The sequence below is a fragment of the Marmota flaviventris genome, chromosome 3 (genome assembly GCF_047511675.1).
Source record: "Marmota flaviventris isolate mMarFla1 chromosome 3, mMarFla1.hap1, whole genome shotgun sequence".
Taxonomy (NCBI): Eukaryota; Metazoa; Chordata; class Mammalia; order Rodentia; family Sciuridae; genus Marmota; species Marmota flaviventris.
Window position 1 is genome coordinate 124,518,272 of NC_092500.1, and position 18,629 is coordinate 124,536,900.

Consider the following 18,629-nt stretch of genomic DNA (forward strand, 5'->3'; position numbering starts at 1 on the left):
CTCCTCTCCTCAAATACCCTAGTTCTTGACTCCAAAGCTCTCCTTCCCTGTTAGGATGAAAAGAGCAGGATCCCGAAACTGACCTGGTATCTTAACTAATCTCTACAAACTGTTTTTTTTCCCTTTGGATCCCAGACCCACCCTCCCTCCAGCTGCCATAACCAGTCCCCTCAAAAACACACACACACAAAAAGCAACCAGAGTCAGAGGTGGTAAAATGTATATTAAATTTCACGTGTATGGACAAAAATTGCACAATGTGCAAGCATCCTTGTAGACAAACAGTTCCAACCACTGGCAATGCCAGTGAGCCAAGCCCAGTCCAGTCTTCAACATCCACCTAAGCCAGCAGTGGCTGGCTCTTGCCCTTAGGCACAGTTTTCCTCTTCTTTGCTGGTGGGGGCTGGACAGAATTGAGGGGAGTCACAGTGGGGATCTGAGATCCCTTGGGGGTGCCATTCTCCTTCTGAAAGGTAGCTTTCTTGAAAGGCTGCTTTACCTTCTCAGCCCCTTTTACTTTTCCAAGGGGCTGATCAGTGTCCTTAAGCCTGGGAGTAGCCTGAGTCTGAGAAAGGGACAGCGCAACAGGTGATTCGGTGTCCATGCTTTTGGGAGGGGCATTCTGCTTCAGGAAGGCAGCTTTCTTAGAGGAGTGCAATCTAGGTGCCTGTTGCCTTAGCCTCCCAATCACCTTTGGTTTCCTGATCACTTCAACTTTTCTAGCAGGCTGAGTACTATCTGGGAGCCTGGAGGAAGCTTGGGCCTTTGTGACAGAAGGTACAGTGGACACTTCTGAGACTGTGCCTTTGGTGATGCCATTCAGCTTCTGTACAGAGGCATTCTTGGGATGCTGCCGTTTCTGGAACTGCTTTGCCTTTGCAGCCCTTTTGGCTTTCTTGGCTGGTTGGCTGTTGTTCTCAGACTTGGGAGTGACCTGACCCTTTGGGTCAGGCAAGTCTAGGTCTGTAGGAGTGGCTGTTGCAGAATTTCCTGGGGTTAAATTAAACAGACAGGTTGAGAAAATGGGCCTCATCTTAAATGATATTGGTCATTTAAGAAGTAAAGAGTAGGGCTGGGATTGTGGCTCAGAGTAGAGCACTCGCCTCGCATGGGCGGGACGTGGGTTCGATCCTCAAAACCACATAAAAATAAAGGCATTGTGTTGTGTCACCTAAAAAAATATTTAAAAAAAAGAAAGAAGTAAAGAGTAGAGAGATGGGCATGGTGGCACATGCCTGTTATCTCAGCAGCTCCGGAGGATAAGGCAGGATTGTGAGTTTCATGCCAGCCCAGCAACTTACCCCTAGGCAATTTAGCCAGAGCTCACCTCAAAATTTAGGGGGAAAAAAAAAAAGGTCTGGGATTCAGTGGTTGAACCCCTGGTTTCAACCCCTAATGCCAAAAATAAAATAAAAATAAGAACAAGTTATTAAAACATAGAGATTGCCAACTCTTGGTCAACGTGGAGCCACAGTTAGGGATGGTGCCTAAGAACTGACTACCTAGATTCACATCATTCTTACTCAAGTCCTACATGAACCTTGTATTAAGAGAAACCTATCCTAGGGGGTGGGGTTGTGACTCAGTGGTAGAGTGATCACCCAGCACGTACGAGGCCCTGGGTTCAATCCTCAGCACCACATAAAAATAAATAAATAAATAAATAAAAGTATTGTATCCACCTACAACTAAAAAATAAATAATTTTAAAAAAGGGCTTGGGCTATGGCTCAGCGGTAGCGCACTTGCTGGGAATGTGTGAGGCACTGGGTTCGATTCTCGGCACTACATAAAAATAAATAAAATAAAGGTACTGTATCCACTTACAACTAAAAAATAAATATTTTTAAAAAGAAAAAGAAAAAAAAGAGAAGCCTATCCTTAGGCTAAAGATTTTTTATAAGAAGCTGTGCCCCCTTGAGGACAGCAGGTAACAAGACATCCTGATGTGGTGATGAGTCCCAGGATCTCCAGATTCAGAAAAACCAGAAGCCTTAGGCTTTTTTAATCCCAGAAAAAAAATAATCAATGTGGATTTTGATGAAATGGCAGAAAATAAGCTACACCCACACAACAAGAAACAAGCTAGTAAGACAGCACAAAGACATATTAAAAATACACTTAAGTTACAACAAAAGTTGTTATTAATGTTTTGGGTTTTTGCAGTATTAGGGCTTGAACCCAAGGACTCTTAACCACTGAGCCACATCCTAGCACTATAACCATCCCTATTTTTCAGTACTGGGGATTGAACCCAGGACCTTGTACATACATACATACATATATATATATATATATATATATATATATATATATATATATATTATATATATACAAGGCAAGCATTTTACCAACTGAGCTATATATCCCAGTCCTTTTTATTTTTGAGACAGGGTCTCACTAAGCTGTTGAAGGTGGCTTTGAATTTACAATCCTCCAACCAAGCCCTTGGGATTAAAGGTGTGCACCACTGCACCCGGCAACCTTGCTTTTTACTTTGAGGCAGGATTCTCACTAAGTTGCCAAGGCTAGCCTCAAACTCAGGATCTTCCTGTCTCAGCCTTCGAACTCACTGGGAGTACAAGATTGTACCACCATGCCAGGCTATGTTGACATTCTGATGAGAGTTTTGCAAGAGACTTTATTTATTTATTTTTGGTTTGGGCACTGGGAATTGAACCCAGGAGTGCTTAACCACTGAGCCAGATCCCTAGTCTTTTTTATTTTGAGACAGTGTCTCACTAAATTGCTTAGGTCCTCACTAAATTTCCAAGTCTGGCTTCGAACTTGTGATCCTCCTACCTCAGCCTCCAAATTGCTGGGATTACAGATATGTGCCACCTTGCCTGGCAAGAGGCATTATTTAAAAGGATTAAAAAAAAAAAAAAAGAGGTCTGGGGGGGTAGCAGATATCAATTCAAATCAATTTTTATTCGAAGAAGCTCTTATGTCTTCCAAATAAACTCAGGGTTATATCCCAGCATGCAGAGCTCTCAAGCCTGTTTCAAAAATAAAACCCCACCCTTCCCCTTGAGATGCAGGCAGCCTCCTCCAGATGGCTGAGGAAACAATCTGCAATTAGTGGGATAGGCTCAGAGAAATGCTGATAGTTCTGTAGAGTCCTGTGCCAAACCAGTGCTGAGAATGCTAGAGCAGCAGAGATACATTAACACAAGTCAACCTTGGGCCAAGAAAAAAAGAAAAACCACAACCTGAAACTGGAATGCATTAGTGCTGAACCACTGTAGCCACTTGGTAGAATAAAGGAAAAGTTCCCCGTCTATGTGAACACCAAAGCCCATCAAAATGTGGTTCCAAATCCAAGCATGCAAAGACTGAGATAAGCAAGCCTCAATCTTTCCCTTCCCTGCAGTCACACCAGAAGGCTTCCAGAAAGGTAGAAAGAGCAAAAGCAGGAAGGAACTGGACAAAGAACAGATCATTTACCTGTTTGGGACTGAGGGATAGAATTGGAGAATTTCTTGAACTTGGCAATAAAGAAACCATCCATATTGTGGGTATGAGGGTAAAATCGTCGGGTGGAACGCAGAGTGGGATGGAAACGCCTTTCTCGAAAATGGGTAAAACCTTCCTGGCCAAAGTCCAGGCCGGTGGGCACAAGCCTCACATTTCTCTTTTTCAGGGCATAGTCTACTACCCACTCATTCTCTTCCACCTGGACGTGTGGGGAAGACAGAAAGTCAGCAAGAAGGAATAAACAGAGCTGGAGCTGAAGGGAGCTCTTAGGGCCATACAAACTCCCAGCCCTTGCCCTCCCTTGCTCTGCCGCAGCAGAGGCCTCACCATAATAGAACAGGTGCAGTAGACGAGGTAGCCTCCTGTCTTAGAAGTGGCATTGACAGAGTCAATAGCACTCAGGAGTAACTCTTTCTGAAGGTGAGCACAGCGCAGGATGTCCTTCTCATCCTGTCCCAAAAAGACCCAGGGTTGAGGGAATTTCATAAGGCTATCAAGAAAAGTGAGACCCACTTGAATCAAAGTGTGGAATATGATATGTCAAGAAATTTGTAATGTTTTGAACAACCCACAATAAAAAATTTAAAAAAAAAAAAAAATAAAGTCTTTAAATAATTAAAAAAAAAAAAAAAAAGAAAAGTGAGATACTACCTGCCTAGGGTGCTCCTTGACATTGTACTCCTCTCTAAAATTACCCAACTTCTCACCTTGTTAGTCTTCACAGCTGGATCCTTAGAGATGACCCCAGTGCCACTACAGGGAGCATCCAGCAATACTCGGTCAAAGCCCCCGACCACCTAGACAAAAGAGGGAGTAAATTAGATGTATTTTGCAACTTGCAGTGTACCATTTATTTCCCAAGGATGGGTCTAAACATTGTCAAGAAGAGGAAGGTAAATTAGAAGCCTCAGGAAAGACACACAGAAGGAGAATCCCACCTTGGGGAACTGGCGTCCATCATAGTGGCTAATGATGGTGTTAGTGACTCCCAGCCGGTGCAGGTTACCCACAACACTCTTCAGCCGCACAGCATTGGCATCATTGGCAAGGATCACACCAGTGTTTTTCATCAGTTGGGCTATAAAAGAGAGGACCCCAGTGCTGAGGAGCCAGCTCCTTTGCTTCCACACTTGGTACCCACCCTCCAGACTAGAAACCCACAGGTGAAATCTCACTACTTTAAGGCAACTCCCCTCTCAACAAGAATAGTTCCCAACTGCCTACCAGATAGCTCCACCCAACCTGTACTGGCTTCTGGTGCCGAGGAAGCCTACCAATACAGTTTTCCTCTTTTACTGAACATCTTTCTGTCCCTACAGACTAAATTACTTCTGTTACGTGATATAGCTCAATCTAATGGTTGTGACTGCTTTCCACACACTAATACTGTGCTGAGGACTTCAAAATGCATCACTTCAACCGTTGCAACACAAGGATAATATAATGGCCAACCCAAGCACAATTAAAAATCATTTTATGAATAGCTAGAGAATCAAAAGCTTGCCCTAAGTCAGATGGGTTTTAAGTGGCACAACTGACATTGGGGCCCAAGCCAACTTCAGAAACTGCTTCTCACCTCTGCTAGCTGCCTGTACACTGAGTTCCATGAGCACTAGGTAAATCACCAATCCTACTTTCAAAAGAATTAGATAAAGCTCATCCCAAACTACCATTCTCATACCTATGTAACTGGTCTTTCCTCCAGGGGCACAACACATGTCCAAGATCCGCTCATGTTCCTGTGGCGCCAAGGCCATGACAGGCAACATGCTGGAGGCTCCCTGCAACATGTAGTGTCCAGCCAGGTATTCAGGAGTAGCACCTGTGGAGGAGGACCATCTTGTGATATGCTGGGACAAGGACAAGATCAGAAGGGCTATTGGGCAGGGGACACCTACCAATGGGCACTGAAGAATCATATATAACGAGTCCAGTCTTTGACCACTTGCCCAAGGGATCCAAGTTAATCCCACGATTGATCAGTGCCTAAAGATAAAAAGGATGAATATTTTAAGACTTCACAGGCTACTCTACTCAGAAAATAAAAATATGAAAACCTGGTCCTACCAATAGGTTCACAGCACAATTCCTATAATGCTCACTCGTGAGAGCCAACAAAGACTCACAGGGTAGCTTCTTCCCCTCATCCTATCCCATGATGCCCATTTTTCTTTTACTTTCTTTTTGTTCTTAGAGTGATAAAGAATGACCCAGGACCTTGTACATGCTAGGCAAGTGCTCTACCACTAGGCTAATTCTGGCCCCTGCATTTTTTATATATATATACCTTTATTTATTTTTATGTGGTGCTGAGGATCAAACCCAGGGCCTCGCACGTGCTAGGCAAGCGCTCCACCGCTGAGCCAAACCCAGGTCCCCCTGTACTTTTTTCTTAACCTCAGGCTTCTAACTCAAGGTCTGAACTCCATCCCAATGCAGCACACTATTATCTCCTGTTCCTTCACTTCTGAGAAGTGGACTCTTGATTTTCCAAGAGGTGTAGACCCTTCCCATACTAAAATTTAATGTTACTGTTTACAGAATATTAAAGATAGTTACTGGGTTATCTTTCCACCAGGAGACACACAATTCACGAGACCAAGCTTTAATACAGGAGGCTTTAATCTGGGATCTCCAAATCCTTGGAAATAGTTTAAAACATTTTATACCACATGCAGTGGTGAATACTTGTAATCCCAGCTACCTAAGAGGCTAGGGCAGAAGGATAGCAAGTTCAAGGCCACCTTGGTCAACTTAGTGGTACCTTGTCTCAAAATAAAGGACCAAGCATGGTGGCACATATCTATTATACCTGCACCTCAGAAGGCCAAGGCAGGGGTCACAAGTTTGAGACCTGCCTCGGCAACTTAGCAAGACCCTGTCCCGAAATAAATAAATAAAAAAGACTGGAAATGTGGCTCAGTGATCAAGTGTCCCTGGTTTCAATTCCCAATACTGTAACAAATACATGAACAATTAATATCAATGTGTATGTATGCCTTTTTCTGAGGACAAGTATGTTTCTTCAGCTTCTCAATAATCTTCTTCCGATTTCCTTAGAAGGCAATCATTTACCCTGATGCAGATGTCTCATCTGAGTCACAGGGAGAGAGTTTAGAAGGATGAATTCTCCATTTCAGAGGTCCAGGCCCTCAGCCTGTCAGTCACTAGGTTTGCTTTCTGGGATTGTGTTTACATTAAGATACACTTAGGTCCTGGGCTGGGGAGATAGCTCAGTTGGTACAGTGCCTGCCTTGCCCTGGGTTCAATCCCCAGCACCACACACAAAAAAAAAAAAAAAAGATACACTTAGGTCCAAAGAATCCACCCAGTCAGGATGCAATAGGGAAGCCCCACAATTAGCAAAGGTTGGTCCCTCCCTGAGATATACAAACCCTCACCTGAGCAAGGTCTCTACGCCGGGTTTTCAAGGTATTGGTCCGGAGGGTGATGGGCCGAGGCACCTCATTAGCTTCTAAAAACTCTATCAGCTAGGTTGGAAGACAAGATATTAAGGACTAAGGCTAGCCAAGAAACAGACCAAGAGAGCAAACAGGACATCTCCCCAAATGTCCTGTTCACACAAGGTAAGAAGGTTAAAAAAAAAAAAGAGAGAGAAGAGGCATTAGATTGTCTCAGCACCTCAGACAGAGGGAAGAGTTCCATGAGCTTGCCAAGAAGGAAGTCTCCATAGGAGTAATACGTGGCCAGATCCTTCTGAAGCCGATTCAGATATTCAGAACGAGACCGACCTTCTTCCCGCTGAGCCCCAAAATCCCGCAACACTCCCACTATATCCTGAATCCGCTTGTGAACTCGTTGTAAGTCTGGAGCATGGGCATGTGGGCCTGTTAAGGAACTGCTTCATGAAGTCCTAGGGCTGGGAAAACCCCCCTCTCCCAAGCACCTTCCTCCTACCCTCACCCAGCACTGGAAGGATATCCTGCTCCATATCCCCAGCAGGGGGCAGCACAAATGGCTCTTCCCCATCCACATTGATCTGCAGGTCCCCATCTGCCTCCTCATCCTTTGTGGGGCCTGATAGAGGGGACACTTCCCCCTCTTCCTCTTCATCAGTCTCCTCACTCCACTGGCCCCTAGAAAGAAGTCCAGAAACAGTGATTCAGAGACCAAAACAGACACCTCCTCCTTCCTCATAGCCTCCTCCACCCCACTGCTGCCTATCCTCCATCCTAACAGTTTCCAAAACTCACCCAACAGCAGCTTCCTGAGCCTTCTGCTTCTGAGCAGCTCTTTCAATGGGCAGCAACTAAAAAGAGAGATGAGGAGCTGGTAACACAAGCCCATACCACCTCTTCCAACATCCCATGTTATTTTACTTTTCACTAAATATAAACCCAGAGTTGGGGCTGGGACTCTGGTAGAGCGCTCACCTGGCACGCGTGAGACACTAAGTTTGATCCTCAGCACCATATAAAAATAAAATAAAGGTATTATGTTCACCTACAACTAAAAAAATACATATTAAAAAAAAATGTAAACCTAACACTTGCTCTCAGAAACAAATATACAGGCTGAAGAATAAGATTTAACATAGGGGCTGGGTATAGATCAGTGATAAGAGTGCTTGGAGGGCTGGGGATGTGGCTCAAGCGGTAGCGCGCTCGCCTGGCATGCGTGCGGCCCAGGTTCGATCCTCAGCACCACATACAAAGATGTTGTGTCCGCCAATAACTAAAAGAAATAAATGTTTAAAAAATTCAAAAAAAAAAAAAAAGATAATCATTTAAAAAAAAAAAAAAAAAAAAAAGAGTGCTTGGAAAGAAAGAACGAAAAGAGGTAAGGAGGAAGGAAGGAACGTAACGAATGGATGGACAAGGCTGGGGATGTGGCTCAAGCGGTAGCGCGCTCGCCTGGCATGCGCGCGGCACTGGGTTCGATCCTCAGCACTACATAAAATAAAGATGTTGTGTCCATCGAAAACTGAAAAATAAATATTAAAAAATTCTCTCTCGGGCTGGGGATGTGGCTCAAGCGGTAGCGCGCTCGCCTGGCATGCGTGCGGCCTGGGTTCGATCCTCAGCACCACATACAAACAATGATGTTGTGTCCACCAAAAACTGAAAAATAAATATTAAAATTCTCTCTCTAAAAAAAAAAAAAAAAAAAAAAAATTCTCTCCTCTCTTTAAAAAAAAGAATGGATGGACAGATTTGACATGACACAAGTCATTTTAAACAACGAATTAAAAGGGCTCATTACACTTTTCTTTCTACTTTTGTTTATTTCCCTTTAAAAAAATTTTTTTTTGGTTGTAGATAGACACATACCTTTTTTCATTTATTTATTTTTATGTGACGCTGAGGATTGAACCCAGTGCCTCACATATGTTGAGCAAGTGAGGTACAGCCCCAGCCCCATGTGTTTCTCTTTTTGATTAAGAAAAAATTTGAAGCTGGCACACACATGTAATCCCAGGGAGGCTGAGGCAGGATGGATAGCAAGTTCAAAACCAGTCTCAATAACTTAACGAGGCCCTAAGCAACCCTATCTCAAAAAAAAAAAAAAGGCAGGGGATGTGGCTCAGTGGTTAAGCACCCCGGGGTTCCATCCCTAGTAAATAAATAGCCATGTGTATAAACAGGAACAAAAACTGCCCTTGGGTACCATTTTGCCATATTTTCTTCCAGATTTACTCTACATCTTTCACATAGCTCAAATCACAATGCATTTTCAAATTTTAATTAACCATATACATAAACCATAATCCACTGAATATTTTAGAAGTTTCCAGAGTTTGGGGCATTGTGATCCACGTGGCACTTACAAACCTGATAACTGCAGACAAAAGAGGGCTGTGGGATAGAATGCAAAAGCCTCTCTTTTTTATTCTAACAATTCTCTATCAAGTTTTTCTAATATATACTAATTGTGTAAGTTAACTTCTTTTTTTTTTTTAAGAGAGAGAGAATTTTTTTTAATATTTATTTTTTAGTTTTCGGCAGACACAACATCTTTGTTTGTATGTGGTGCTAAGGATCGAACCCAACCCAGGACGCAGGCATGCCAGGCGAGCGCGCTACAGCTTGAGCCACATCCCCAGCCCTTAACTTCTTGCACCTCATAAAAAAACCTTTGCAAGGGCTGGAGTTGTGGTTCAGTGGTAGAGCGCTTTCCTTGCACATGTGAGGCACTGGGTTCGATCCTCAGCACCACATAAAAATGAATAAACAAAGTAAAGATATTGTGTCCATGTATAGCTAAAAAATAAAAAAAAAAATAAAAAAAAAAACCTCTGCCTACATTTGGAGTACTTTTTTTTTTTTTTTGAGTACTTTTTAAAACAGGGAAGTACTAGGTCAGAAGAAAGAAACTTTTTTTTAAAATACTGAGACAGAGTCTCATTATGTTAACCAGGCTGGTTTCTAACTATTGGATCTAAGTGATCCTCCTGCCTCTGAAACTATGGGCATACACCACCGTACCCAGCCTCAAAGAAACGTTTTAAAATTCTCAGGTAAAAATTGTTTTATTAAAAATGTATGAACGGCATTTGACACCCAGATAGTGATTATAAAGCACAAATCCATCATCTGCCCAGGGTATAATGCGGTGCTGCATATTCATACCTGTATTGAGGAAGTTGAAATAACAGCCTTAATCTGCTTGGTAGATGACAAAAAAATCAGGAAAAAAAAAAGTAAGACTCGACCCTGTTTTGTGAAACAAGATCAAGTTTGCATTGCCCGCTTAAGGACAGCAGAAACCGTCTGCCTTGAGACCTTTAAAGACTTCCCTCAAATGGGTCGTTTTACTTTAAGAGATGAGGGTAAGACTACTGCAATTGGAAAAGTTCTGAAACTGGTTCCCGAGAAAGATTACATTTTCTTGATGACCCTGCACAATACTGTGAGGAAAATTGACTGCAAAAGCCTACTTCACACTGCCTTCTCTTATTTTCTGCCCATTGATAAACTTCTTCCTATATTTTGCAAAGAGAAAATTCACAGCAAAAGTCCACATTATGTAAGCTTTCTCATATTGAGAGCTCTGCTATGCCATTGTGGAATTTATCCCAAGATCTCCCTCTTCCCCTTTCAAACTCTGCTTCCTTGGACAGATTTGGCAATAGCTTTGTAAGTGATGTGGACATAATTGCCTACAATAATGAAAACAGGAATTTTTTTATTTTTCATTTTCCCCTTAGCCTTTTTTCCCCAGGAAGATCATTCTAAGTGTGAGAGTTTGTGTGTGCACCATGTTACAAAGACAACTACCATGTTAATAAAATATTCCATTTGGGAAAAAAAAAAAAGAAATTTATGTATAGGACTGGGGTTGTGGCTCAATGGTAGAATGTTCACCTAGCACATGTGAGACGCTGGGTTCCACCCTCAGCACCACATAAAAATAAGTAAATAAAATAAAGGTATCATGTTCAAATACAACTAAAGAAATAAAAATAAATTTAAAAAGTATGTGCATGTCTAGTCCCATAAATGGTACATGCTCACCAGCAATGAACATTCTCATTTTTAAAAAATGCTCTGTAGGCTGGGTGCAGTAGCACGCATCTGTAATCCCAGCGGCTTGAGAGGCTGAGGCAACATGATCAACAAGTTCAAAGCCAGCCTCAGCAAAAACAAAGCACTAAGCAATTCAGTGAGACCCTGTCTCTAAGTGGTTGAGTACCCCTGAGTTCAATCCCTGGTACCTTAAAAAAAAAAAGAAAGAAGAAAAGAAAAGAAAAGAAAGAAAAAAAACTCTGTTTTACAACTCTTTCAAACTTGTGCATGCATTGAGAGAGAACATAAAGCAGGAGGGAAACTAGAATCTAAGGAGCACTACATCTTTAGTCAGGTTGTCCTTGTCATTGAAGAACAGTCTCAAGAATCTGGAAAGAAACTGAAAGGTAAAGCTTTTTTTCTGAATACACAGAAAAAAAAAGTGAATCTCACCTTTTCACCTTCATCCTCTGAGTTGGAGTCAGCTCCATAGTCATCTACCATATCAGTATCACTGTCCTCAGAGTCCCAGAGGTTCCCCTGGTTCACAACACCATCTTCTTCAGGGTCCTCCTCATCCTCTTCCTCATCACTACTATGGTCTGGTGCTAGGCGTTTCTTGCCTCGACCAACATTAAATAAGGACTGAGCACCCTTCTTATCAGGTGTCTGGACCACTCCTGCAAAGATGCCCAAGGGTTTAAAGAATCCCGGTCTAATGGCAACCACACTCCCCTGCCCACAACCTGAACTCAGTACTTTTTACCCACAGAATGTCTTTTGGCTATTCCTCTCATTCCAAAAATGCTCAGCAAGTACCTCTCAACCAAAGACCCCGAAGACTCTTGATATGGCACCAAGCTTCTATTTTCACTGACCTTTTGGTAGCTTTCCAGACAATGGTTTGGCCCCAGAAGACTTATAAGTCTTAAGGACTTCAACAGACCCAAACCTCCTCTTGGCTGCTCTGAAAAGATATAACAAGTAAGTAAATGGAAACATCTCCAGACTCTACCACCTCCCATTACAGGAAAATTTAACTGTTCACAATTAGCCCTCTCCCTCAACCTATTCCAAGTGGCTAAAGACAAGCAGCCCCAATTTAATCTCTGTAAGTTTGGACATCTATACTTACCTCTTTCGAGCACGACTAGACAGCCTCTTGGAATTTTCATCACCAGCTGTTAAAAAAAAGGCAAATAGAGGGTTATAGAAAAAAAGAAAGAAATGGGAGCAAAACTAAAAGCATAAAAGATTAGTACACTAAGGAGATGGCTGGGTGTGTGGCTCCATGAATAGCACACATACTTAGCATGTTAGAAGTGCTAGGTTAGATCCTCAGCATGGCAAGATAAATAAGTAAATAAAATAGCTTAACTCACTTCATAGAACTTTCCTAGGCACTGGATAAAAGATGTAAATGAGGGGTTAAAGTACAATTCAGCGGTAAAGCATGTGCTTAGCACACACCATTGATTCCATCCCCACCACCACACAAACACAAACAGTGATGGGAGATGAAGCATCATGTGATCATTCAGTAACCAAATCTAAACTGGGCCTTCCTCCAGGTTTCAATAACAGAATCACATCACCATCCTGACAGTTTAAAATTTATCTTTTCTTCTGCCCTATTCTTTACTCTCAGTTTATTCAGTTACCAACTACAGTGCCTTTTAACTTCGTTAATGCTTTTTTTCTTTTTACATATTCTCCCAAGATTTAAAAGGCACAAATTTCAGTGTGGAAATAACTTAACTTCTCAGCATGCACTTCTTTAACAGTGCCTCTCTCACAGGACTTTAAGATAATGAATTGATACCGTGTATCCAAAGAGTTCAGAGTAGTGCCTAGAATTTGTTAATACCTCAATATACTCCATCTTTTACCTAAGAGATGACAGAAATTACCTGTGCAGCGGTCTCTTCCACCAGTCCTCCATAATAGAGACTACTCAACAAGTCAGAATCACCCATGCTTTCCCATTTCTGTCCCTTCCATCAGGCAATTCAATGACTGGGCCATTCCCCTCCCCAACTCCCACTTGCTAAAATTTTTTTTTGGGGGGTGGGGGCATACTGGGAATTGAACCCCAAGGCTCTTTACCCAGGAGCCACATCCCCAGTCCTTTTAATGTATTTTTATTTTGAGACAGGTCTAAGTTGCTGAGACTGACCTCACATTTACAATCCTCCTGTCTCAGCTTCTTGAGTCACTGGGATTACAAGCCTGTGCCACCCAGCTGTGTTACCTATTTTTCAAAATCCACTTAACAAAAACCTAAATTATTCAGAAGATCCCGCTTCCTATGAACTTTCACAGTGTTAAACAACACCTCTCCTTGCGTGAGTACTTGTATCCCTGTTGCATCTTCTAAACACTGATGACAGTGTTCCGTTCATACTTATTTCCTAATAACTCATACAAGAATGTCGGACCTGAACAGAGAATGTATGCAGATTTAAAAGGGAACAGGATTAAAATACAGAATAATTCAAAAGCCGGGGAACCAAGGGTCTATGACACTTACCTGCAGGCAAGAACCTGACCAGTTCTGTCTCAGCACCTTTTTGTTTTCTAGCCTTTCGGCCTGGACCACGCTTCTCCTTCGTAGGATCCAACTTGCGCCCCATGGTACTGAACAAAAAAGGAAGAAGGCGGAATTACGCACAATGAAAAAGGATCAGGGACATAAGCCTGGCGATGCGAGAGTGGGTAAGGGCATTCCGACGGCCTCCTCCAGGCCGCAACAAATCACCCCTTACCAGCCCCCGACCCTGCGCTCTCTCTCCAGGACCCAGCCCACGTTCATGTCGGAAAATCCACCCTTCGTTCCCTGAATTCCTACAGGAAATTCACCTACAGGAAAAGCACCTGAAGCTTTGGTTTACTGAGAGGTGGATTCAAGCCCAAAACGCAATCTCGCAGCGCTGCGCCGCTCCACGTGCCACCCGGTAGGCGTTCTTATCCACCAGCTGCGGAAGCGTCTCACGCAGGCGCGCGGGGCATTTGTGCGGCTCCGCCCCTTCCGGCCAAAGCACCGGAACTGGAGTCCGCCTGGGAGCGTGCGGACTGGCCGACTGGTGTTGGTTTCCTCCACGCATAGGGTTACTTGACAGTTCCCGGCGTGACATCCTCTCCCTCGCCTTTTTGGTTTTTTGCTACACGCCGGATTGCATTAGGGAAAGCTGATTCCCTGAAAGCGGCCCCTCCCTCTCAAACCAGGGAACAACAGTGAGCCCGCTCTGACATCCTTTGCCCTACATCCAGCCTTAAGATTATGGAATCCCATGCCACTTTATTCCAACTCTAAACCCTTTGACTAGGAAGCCCTTTTCCTTGAGCACGCCAGAATTCCCCGTCCCAGGTAAGACTTAACCCTCAACCTGGGTTCACATCAGGTCAGGGAGGAGACTTCAGCCACGTGTCACTCAACATGAAAAAAAAAATCTACTCGGCCTTCCTTCAAATTAACGAGTATACTAGATTTTAGAAATTTTTAATGCTGGGGTAATATAGCTCAGGAGTAGAGCCACTTGCATAGCATGCAGGAGGCCCTGGGTTCAATCCCCTGCATTTTTTTTAATGCCATTCCAAGCACCTTATTAGTTTAATCTTCACATCCTATAAGGTAGGTATATTTACAGATACAAAATCTTGGCCCAGGGAAGTTAAAACCACCTGCTCAAGGTCAAAGAGCCATGAAGTGGTGCAGGCAGATTTACAGCCTCGATTTCTACAGGTGGTTATTCTTAGTTCTGAGCATAGGGGGCACACGGACGGATGGACGGACACGGACACACACACACACCAAAGGCTCTTCAGGGATGAAGCAACCCTTACTTTTCAACTACATAGTTCCTGGGCCTCCTACTGTATGGGCACACTCTTCTTTCTTCTACCTGCACCTACACCCACACTGAACCAGAGCACTAAAATACAAGGAAACTTTTATTTTCGATTTTCATGAAGAAATTTGCTGTGGTTTTTTTTTTTTTTTTATGCTTTTGGTTCTTTTTCCTTTTTTTTTTTTTTTTTTTTCCACTTTATTTTAGCCGCTCAGTGGCTGGAGCCGCTGGGTTCCTGGTATTAAAAAGATGCCAACAGAGGTAGCTGTGTCTCGCCCCAGGGGCCCGGCCCACTCTGAATACCCCAAAAAGGGAGAAAAGAAAACTCAAAAATAAACCAACAAAATAAAACCAAAAGGAGGAAGAAATTCAGATCATTTTCTTCAAGCCTGGCAGGAACCCACAACAGTTTGTGTGTAACAGACGTTACAGTGGGAAGAAGCCAGGGTCCAAAAGAAGGCCAGCCAGCCAGCTCCCTGCAGATGGCGCCGGCGCTACTGCTGCTTGTCTCTCCAGCAGGAAGGGCACCACTGCCCCTCACTCCCTCCCCTCCCCCAGTACATGGGGGCTGTTCCTTTACAACATGAAGATGGGCAGAAGGTCAAGAGTCTCTCAGGCCCCCAAGGGAGAAGCTGGGACAAGAGAAAGTGAGGAAGGTCACTGCTCAGTGGTGGAGGCGGTATCCTCAATCCAGATCTTCACTGTTGCTGGGCTACCTATAGTGAAAGAGAGCCAAGAGTCAGAATTTGAATCCACCAGATAGCAAGGGAGCTCACTGACAGCCCAGAAGTAAAGGTAGGAACAAAGACTAAAGTTAAAATTTCCAGGGGCTGGGGATGTGGCTCAAGCGGTACCCGGGTTCAATCCTCAGCACCACATACAAAGATATTGTGTCCGCGGAAAACTAAAAAATAAATATTTAAAAAAATCTAAAAATAAGTAAATAAATAAAAATAAAGTTAAAATTTCCAGAATGGTTCTGTGAGAAGAGCTGGTAGGGTAGAAATTTTCCTACCTGCTGTGGGGGAGGTTCTGGTGCCCGATTCGCCAGGCGGCTGAGAATGTTACGCTCTGACATCTGTAACCTCACAGCAACTGGGGGAATTCGGGCAATGGTAGCTGGGAGTCGAGTCACATCAGCTTTCATGTCACTTAGCAGTTCTTCCAATTGTTTTAGAACTGCAGAGGGAATAAAGAAGTGGTGAGCTGTGGTGGTCAACATGAAGATCCTTCTACCCTAGTGAACCAGACCACACACAATGACCAAGTGACTGTAATGTGTTGCTGTCTTTTGTTGAATCACCTGACCTGACCACCAACCACGCTCAAATTTCCTACTCCACTAGGTTCCATTTTGTCCATGATTCTGGTTTTTGTTTGTTTTAGTACTGGGGATTTGCTCTATCACTGAGCTACACCCCCAACCCTTTATAGTCTTGAGATAGGATCTTGCTACATTGTCCAGGCTGGATTCAAATTTGCCTCAGTCTCCCACCTCCTAAATCTCTGGGATTACAAGTGTACCACTGTGTCTGGCTGATCCTCTGCTTCTTTTAAGTCACCTAACATTCATTATCCGTTGCTTTCTATTGTCTGTATTTTCTCCACTTCTTGAAAAAAGCTTATTCTTACTGTTTCATCTTCACACTCATCTCTCTACCTTCTCCTACTTCCTTTATAAACAACCTTCTTTTCCTCACTTCACCCTCTACCTCCTCATAATGTTTTACGTTAATTAGAAATAAATGTTGAGGGGCTGGGATTGTGGCTCAGCAGTAGAGCACTTGCCTAGCACGTGCAAGGCCCTGGGTATGATCCTCAGCACCACATATAAATAAATAAATAAAGGTATTGTGTTCACGACAACTAAAAAAATATATTTAAAAAAAATGTTGAAAGGGGTTTAGAATTTGATGGCATTTCAAATCACCTGAAATTACCTCTAAAGTATCCCAGATGATACTCTATTATATTCTGCTTTGCTATCTCAAGAATAATGAATATATTAAATGAGGCAAAGAATTACTGTCCTTGACTATCTCTAAGGCAAAGAACCTCAACATATCCTAAGCTCCCTGACAAGCAGGTTCTGAAAAAGGTTTGGGAACAAGAAGCATATGGATTTGGGGAGGACTTAGTGGAGAGGGGAGACTCAATCAATAGGAGGCAGGAGAGCCACTGACTACCTTTGTGCAGGACTGCATTGGCTGGCTTGTTTCCTGCCATCGACTCCTTGGACAGGTGCTGGTGACTTTCCGCCAAACACTCCACCTCTGCAAAGCGGGTATTTAGGGCCATGGAAGGGTGAGAAGGGTCCTCTGACATGTTCAGGTAAGCCGCCCGACGCAGCTGCTCCTCAATCACCAGGGCTTGTTCTAAGAGCTGAACAGGGACAAACAGGAGATGGGAGTTAACTTACATTTTGTTCATTTCTAATGGGCCTCTCAGCTCACCTCTTCCTATAGGTAATGAGAACCTACAAAGACCTTCAGGGATGGCTCCTCAACACCATTCCTCACACTCAAGCAGTTCAACATTACATTGTCTTTTTCTTCCCCACTGAAGAGCCATGTTTTTACCAACTCTTTAGATTGTCTTATGCAAAAATGATTTAAAAAAACATTTTAAAACTCAATTTAAAAAAATACAGAATGGGGCTGGGGTTGTGGTTTAGTGGTAGAGTGCTCACCTAGCACATGCAAGGCCCTGGGTTCTATCCTCAGCACCACATACAATAAATAAATAAAAGTATTGTGTCCAACTACAACTAAAAAAATAAATATTTAACAAAATACAGAATGTATAAGAAACTAACATTCTGGTGTTTTTCTTTCAGGATTTTTCTATGTATTCCTTTTTTATGTAATTAGGGTTATATTATATACACATCCATGTGAGCATCTTCCTTTATCATTAACCACTTTGCGGGGGGGGGGGGGGGGCAGTACTGAGGATTAAACCTAGAGGGCAATTTATCATTGAACTATGTTTATCCAGCCCAGTTTATTTACTGAGATAGGGTCTAAGTTGTCCCAGCTGGCCTAGAATCTGGATCCTCCTACCTCAGCCTCCCTATCTGGGAATAACCTGGACTACAGGCACAATCCACTAGTGGTGCCTAGTAAAAAGAATTTTTTAATGGTTGCATGGTAATCCGTTGTGGGAGGCCAACCTTGCGGGTGACTGAGTTACACTCCCCAGCTGGGTGCTGAGGCACTCAGTCACAGAAATGGGTGTGTCTTGCTACAGCCCCATGGGTGAAGCTATGCTCACCTGTTCCTTTGTAATATAACCCCTTGCCCTGTTTAGGATAGAATCTTCCATGGAAGTGCCTTGTGTGTGGCCTACCCAGGTGTCAGTCAACCTGCTGACAGTGGACATCATGAAGATAGACTCAGCCCCCTGAAACCTGACCCCTTGCCTCATTTGAATAGCTTCTCCTCAATAAAAGGGGTCAGCGCGTGCTCTCTCTCTTTCTGTGGACCCTTAAGGTCAGAGGAGCCGTCACAGCAACCCCAAAGAATAAGGTATTTGTGTCTCTTGTGTGGTTATTTCATGCAGCCCAGTTAGTCCAGTTTAACTAGAGTGACCCCTGAGCCTTTTAGTCGCGAGAACAGAAACCCGGCAATCCATCCTATAGATTTATCTGCCATATCATTTAGGTTCTTCTGCTCCTAAAAATATTTTTGTTAGGAGCATGGTGGTTGCATGCCTATAATCCCAGCAACTCAGGAGGCTGAAGCAGTAGAATTCCAAGTTTGATGCCAACTTCAGCAATTTGGTGAGATCCTGTCTCAATAAATAAAAACTAAAAGTTTTGTCGGACTACAGAAGTATAG

At 43.3% G+C, this 18,629-nt stretch overlaps 2 protein-coding genes across 14 annotated transcripts in view; both read right to left on the minus strand.

Moving 5' to 3' along the window:
• Positions 1-203: 203 nt before the first annotated feature.
• On the minus strand, positions 204-13,925 carry Nop2 (NOP2 nucleolar protein). 2 transcript variants are annotated; one of them, XM_071610349.1, is made up of 16 exons: positions 13,806-13,925; positions 13,473-13,579; positions 12,078-12,123; positions 11,821-11,909; positions 11,396-11,622; positions 7,691-7,746; positions 7,417-7,573; positions 7,119-7,316; positions 6,878-6,967; positions 5,375-5,462; positions 5,158-5,298; positions 4,415-4,554; positions 4,184-4,273; positions 3,804-3,926; positions 3,447-3,675; positions 204-990 (listed from the first exon to the last, which is right to left on the minus strand). In XM_071610349.1, exons 2-16 carry the CDS (start codon positions 13,573-13,575, stop codon positions 341-343), a joined length of 2,427 nt encoding a protein of 808 aa, XP_071466450.1. In that variant the 5' UTR covers positions 13,576-13,579; positions 13,806-13,925; the 3' UTR covers positions 204-340. The 2 variants fall into 2 exon arrangements, with proteins under 2 accessions (XP_071466450.1, XP_071466451.1); XM_071610350.1 differs by having other exon boundaries at positions 13,817-13,921.
• A 1,223-nt stretch (positions 13,926-15,148) lies between these two features.
• Chd4 (chromodomain helicase DNA binding protein 4) overlaps positions 15,149-18,629 on the minus strand; it is a 30,904-nt gene continuing 27,423 nt past the window's right edge. For 7 of the 12 annotated variants that reach the window (XM_071610344.1, XM_071610346.1, XM_027951250.2 and 4 more), the window contains 3 exons: positions 16,977-17,172; positions 15,806-15,969; positions 15,149-15,506 (listed from right to left, as the gene is read on the minus strand). In XM_071610344.1, coding sequence (XP_071466445.1) covers positions 15,489-15,506; positions 15,806-15,969; positions 16,977-17,172 — 378 coding nt within the window. In that variant the 3' untranslated portion in view covers positions 15,149-15,488. Of the gene's footprint in view, positions 15,507-15,805; positions 15,970-16,973; positions 17,173-18,629 lie in introns of all 12 variants that reach the window. The other 5 variants (XM_071610347.1, XM_027951254.2, XM_027951257.2 and 2 more) reach the window with 1 other exon arrangement.